At 49.5% G+C, this 5,371-nt stretch overlaps 1 protein-coding gene across 1 annotated transcript; it reads left to right on the top strand.

Annotated features, from left to right (window-relative positions):
* The first annotated feature begins 1,521 nt into the window (after positions 1–1,521).
* On the top strand, positions 1,522–3,105 carry LOC125556358 (bidirectional sugar transporter SWEET11-like). Its single transcript, XM_048719111.1, has 5 exons — positions 1,522–1,706; positions 1,831–1,867; positions 1,981–2,353; positions 2,447–2,566; positions 2,688–3,105. The coding sequence occupies exons 1-5, from the start codon at positions 1,649–1,651 to the stop codon at positions 2,961–2,963; spliced, it is 864 nt and encodes a 287-aa protein (XP_048575068.1). The 5' UTR covers positions 1,522–1,648; the 3' UTR covers positions 2,964–3,105.
* Positions 3,106–5,371: the final 2,266 nt, after the last annotated feature.

The following is a 5,371-nucleotide window of genomic DNA, read 5'->3' as shown; positions in this document are numbered from 1 at the left end:
TTGCCGCATATGCTTATACAGCCAGCTACTCTGCAGGTAATAATTTGCCCGCGGCCTAGGTATTAGGTAGCCTGAATTGATCGATCCATCGATCGTCGATGCTGCGCGTGACAGTAGCACTGAGATGTTTCCGCTTCTTCACCCCGCCAGTGGCACGGCGCAGAAAAGCACCGCTGCTGCATACACCATGCATACCAGCTACCAGACGAACTACGTGCGTGCGTAAAATGCCCCTCGTCCCTCGCTCCACCTACAGTGGTGGGATGCAACTGTAAAGTAAAAGAGACAGGGGGGGGGCAGTACATACATACATACATACACACATGAGGTGAAACGGAACAGGGGAGAGACCAATCGACGGTGACGGGTAACTTAATGGTATCACACACGATGGCGATCGTTAAGCCCGTGCGGGTGCAATGTATCATGCATCAAGAAGTCGGGAAAGATCTCGCCCTGACTACCCTTTCTGCATCAAAACGTTCGACCTAATGAACCGGACTTCGGTTGTGTAACCGAACGGACCCAAAGATGTAACTGCATCGTTGAGTGCTGGGTGTGACGTGTCGGTTGTTAGGTCAGGTCAGGTCAGTCCACGCATTGACAGGAAGAGAAAATGCATAGCCCTCGCCACGGCGGCCACTTCGGCACTCGCTGCAAGTTTTAGCTAGCAGCTTCGGCTACCTGCCTAACTGTAGCGGCATGCAAGCACATATCTTTTCAGCGGGATATACAACGATAGCATCATATCCTGTTGGCGATCGATGGATCAGAGAAAGCATCCGCCGGTGATGCAAGGCTCATACCAAGTTGGTGCACCATGGCATCGTTATTGCACACGTGGATTTTCACCGCTCTAATAAAGTAATCTAAGTGCTGTAAAGGCGTACATATATACTAGAGCCGTGCTATACATACGACAAAATATGTATGACTCATAGACGATGCTTAAAATATGGCCGGACATTCGTGCATACATCGGGCACCGGCCGCTGGATTTCGGTGTCGTGCATTCATCAGGCACCAGGATCATGCATGAAGCAGTTTCGTATGTACTTCGTTTTATGCTTTGGTTTCTCTTTCTGTTTTACTAGTAGCCTCGACGTACCCAGTGGTTCTGTGGAACTAATGTAATGTACATGCACGTTTGCATTACCACTTTCAATTTTGTCACATGTACTTGTAGACTGGCTACGCGCGCAGCACGCACGTGGTAATAACAGTAGTATATGGCAGTAACCGATCAGCCCTTTTTTGCTTCCGGTAATGTCCATACGGAATGCTGTGCACGTATTCTTCATCTTGGCTGGGAAAAGGATGCATGCGTACATGTTTACATGAATGGTACACCGATACACTTGTAACCGCGCACTCACGCACACTTGTTGAATTTTCACCACTGTGGCTGCCCTGGAATTCCACTACGTACTCGTCGTAGAGGTAGAGCGGGGACGGGGAGGGGCTCTGCTACTGCTATATATACACGGCTTGTTTCCATTCGAAAAACCACACAAGCACTGCCTTCTCTCCCTAGTCTTTTTTTTTTGAAGGTCTCTCCCTAGTCTTTGGGAAGGAGAAGAACATACAGTAGATACATTCATCTGATCTGCTTAGTTACCGTGCTTTGTACTCGTGATCACTGATCAGGATGGCAGAAGGGCTCTTCTCCATGGCTCACCCGTGGGCCTCCGCCTTTGGCATCCTAGGTAGGCATGCATGCTGCTCAACTGTTGATGCATCATCCATGCATGTATTTCCAAGCCATTTGTTTTGTCACATGATTAAGCCTTACTGACACAAAGTGTCGTTTCCCATTCCTTTTTTCTGCAGGCAACATCATATCCTTCCTGGTGTTCCTCGCACCGACGTAAGTGACATAATCCTCTTGCATCTTTTGGCCGTACGTCGTGCATGCATGGTCACTTGGTCAGCACGCGTTCTTAGTTTCTGACGAGCTAAAGCTTATGCATGTGTACGTAGGCCGACGTTCCTGCGGGTGTACCGGAAGAAGTCGACGGAGGGGTTCAGCGCGGTGCCGTACGTGGTGGCGCTCTTCAGCTGCATGCTGTGGATCTTCTACGCGCTGGTCAAGACCAACTCCAGCCCGCTGCTGACCATCAACGCCTTCGGCTGCGTCGTCGAGTCCTTCTACATCCTGCTCTACGTGGTGTACGCGCCCAGGAACGCCAGGCACCGCGCCCTCGCCTTCTTCCTCCTCCTCGACGTCGCCGCCTTCTCCCTCATCGTCGTCGTCACCGTCTTCCTCGTGCCCCAGCCCAGCCGCGTCAAGGTCCTCGGCAGCGTCTGCCTCGCCTTCTCCATGGCCGTCTTCGTCGCCCCCCTCAGCGTCATCGTAAGCTCTACCACTACTGCTCTTGCTTGAGTGATCAAGACCATGAGATCTAACTAACTAACTATCCGGCCGGTGAATAATGCATGCATGCAGTTCGTGGTGATCAAGACCAAGAGCGCCGAGTACATGCCCTTCTCGCTCTCCTTCTTCCTCACCCTCAGCGCCGTCGCCTGGTTCTTCTACGGCCTCTTCACCAAGGACATCTACGTCACCGTACGCCCTGCTTCTTCTACAATCCATCAGTTTCTTTCGTCGCAAATTAACCATCCATCCATGTTACTTACGCACGGCACTTGAGGCTTGACTCAGCATGCATGTATGTGCACGCGTGCAGCTCCCGAACGTGGGCGGCTTCTTCTTCGGCGTGGCCCAGATGACGCTCTACTTCTGCTACCGCAAGCCCGACACGTCGGCCCTGGTGCTGCCGACGGGGATCCACGACGTGTCCACGGAGGCGGCGGCGCAGCAGGAGGTGGAGCTGCCGGAGGGCACCCACCCGGCGGTGGCCATGCTGACGGTGAGCACGCTGCCGATGCTGGCGGAGCTGCAGAAGATGGAGCAGGAGATCAGCTCGCCCACCCCGCGCAAGGGCTACATCAAGGCTTTCTGATCGATCAAGGGCTGATGCACGCACGGGTGCATGCAGGAGATGAATCGCTAACGATTGGCGAACCGACCGCCAAAAGAAATACTTACGTTTATATACTTCTTAATTTCAGTCGTTCGTTTGTAATGGTCTGTAGTAGTAGTAGCACATTCGTGTGTGTTGTCGTCCAAGGGTCTGATATACCGGCCGGCCGGGCAAGTGACTGATCTACCATTCCACGTCTGCCCTGGGAAATAAAGTTATAAAACAGATCGAGCTCGAGTTCGTTGTTGATTCAATGATGCCACTGCCAAGTGATACGGTACTATGTGTGTTACATGGATTGTCCTTGTTTATTCATACGTACTAGTATTGTACTGTGTGCTCCACAATGCACGAGAGAGCTGCCGGGTGCGTGTGCCATAGAAGCTAGGAGTGGGAGTTGTCTGATTACCCGGAGTACAACTTTTTTTTTTAACATTGTGCCCACATATACACACATACATTCACCTTGACGAACGAACGCATGCATACCCTACCCATATGAAGCACCTTCGAGATTGCCTCGTAGTCGAGAGGAACATCTCCTCCCACCGAACGAGACTTGAATCCTGGTGGGCTGATTGCACAACAAAAAACATAACCAGCTAAGCTACGCTCAATTCGCGAGTACAAGGCGATCGAAGGCGATGCTTAGCATTAAAACCGGAAACCGAGCAGGAAATATAACCTATTTTTCTTTTTATTTTATTTTGCAAAGAGGCCAACGGCCATATATGTCAATTTAAGTTTTTTTTAGGGATATATGTCAATTTAAGTGATCGAGCTGAGTTTGGGGTTGGCGTCTACTTGGCGCCATCTGCGCCCGTTTTAGCCTATTTTGCAAAACATCTCACACACCCGCCGTTCCTTCGATTCCTAATGGGCCGATCCATGAAGCTCACGAGAGGGAAGATTCCTCCCCTGTTTTGGGAAGCTTCCAATCCAGTTTAGGGAAGCTTTTGGATCATTTTTTTTTATGAACCGGGGATTGTTCTGTTTTTTGATTTTCTTTTCCTTTCCTTTTTTTCTTCCCTTTTCATTCCATTTCCGATTTTTCCAAATGCATAACTTTTTTTCAATTTTATTATTACTTTTTATTTTTATATACATGAACTTATTTAAAATTTGAAAACTTATTCAATTTTTGTGAACTTTTCTCAAATTCAGTGAACCACTTTTTTCAAAACTCTTGAACTCTTCAGATTTATGAACATTTTTTCTGATCCCGCGAACTTATTCAAATCATGAATATATAGAAATTTATAAACATTTCCTAAAATTATGATTTTTATAAATATGTTCCTTTTTGGAAATCTGTGAACTATATTCAAATCATGTTTTTCCCATTTCATGATTTTTTTTGAATTTGTCCAAATCCATGAACTTTATTGAATTCATGATTGTTTTAGTTTTTTTGGGTATTCCCCCAAATTTAAAAGAGTTTCGAGTCAACTGGTCAACCGTGCACCGAGCAAACCAAGTGCGCCCTGGCAAGCGATCGCGTCGCCATGTGATGGGCTAGCCCATGTATGCGGACGTGTGGGCGCCCGAATCCCTAACTGGCGGCGCACAAGGTGCCGATTAGGAGGTTTTGCGTGTGCATGCAATGAGTGGCCATTCGCCTGCGAGCCCTGCCACGTGTTGTTTTCCCGGTTGGACTCCAAACCCCTTCAGCTTGGAACCGCCTCACTCATCCGTCCGGGACTGACGAGCCCAACGACTATTTATCACATTAAGTGAGTCCACAAGGATCTCTCGCGTCCATGTGAACAGTGTCGGCCTGGCCCATTTAGCGTGTGTAGATTCAGAAAAATTGGAAATAATGAGGGCACCCCTAGAATCGAAACCTAGTAGGGTTTTCCTAGGGTTCCACCCATCCTCTGGCGATTTTGCCAGAGTCCACGTCAACTCTCGTCGGATTGCCGGGGTTTCCTGATAATCAGCGAGATCAACCATTGCTCGGCGGGCGTACGCATGTGCATGACTGAATCGGAGTCAGGGGAGATGGAGGCCCAGGGGGTAGATCGGGCGGCGGCAAGTGTGGCGATGGCGCTGGGTGGGGGGTTTGAATCGGAGGATGGGGAGCGAATTTGGGAGGTGGGAGCAGATGTGCAAGCAGGTAGAAGGGAAGGATTAGGACGCAGATGGGGGGATTCGACAGATGAAGAGGAGGATTATGGTGAAGATGTTGGAGCCGATCCAGATCTGGAGAACCAATTTGCGGGGATGAGGCTGCACGGGAAGGAGGAAGAAGATCTTGACTTCTCGGCTGAGGTAGACGATCTGGTCAAGGACGTCCGATGGCTTGCACTGTTCCGAGTTCATACCACTAAACCTTTTAGTCATGCGGCACTCCTGTCCCAGATGCGTAATACATGCATGGAAGCGCA

Source organism: Triticum urartu, chromosome 5, assembly GCF_003073215.2.
Source record: "Triticum urartu cultivar G1812 chromosome 5, Tu2.1, whole genome shotgun sequence".
Classification (NCBI taxonomy): domain Eukaryota; kingdom Viridiplantae; phylum Streptophyta; class Magnoliopsida; order Poales; family Poaceae; genus Triticum; species Triticum urartu.
The sequence above is the reverse complement of the archived record's forward strand: the minus strand, read 5'-3'. Positions and strand labels throughout refer to the sequence as shown.

What these genes read in the sequence shown, in the direction of transcription:
- LOC125556358 (XM_048719111.1), top strand. Translation starts at nt 1,649, where the DNA reads ATGGCAGAAGGGCTCTTCTCCATGGCTCACCCGTGGGCCTCCGCCTTT. An exon ending in TCGCCCCCCTCAGCGTCATC is followed by an intron (nt 2,354 to 2,446) that starts GTAAGCTCTACC and finishes GCATGCATGCAG; the next exon opens with TTCGTGGTGATCAAGACCAA. An exon ending in CCAAGGACATCTACGTCACC is followed by an intron (nt 2,567 to 2,687) that starts GTACGCCCTGCT and finishes GCACGCGTGCAG; the next exon opens with CTCCCGAACGTGGGCGGCTT.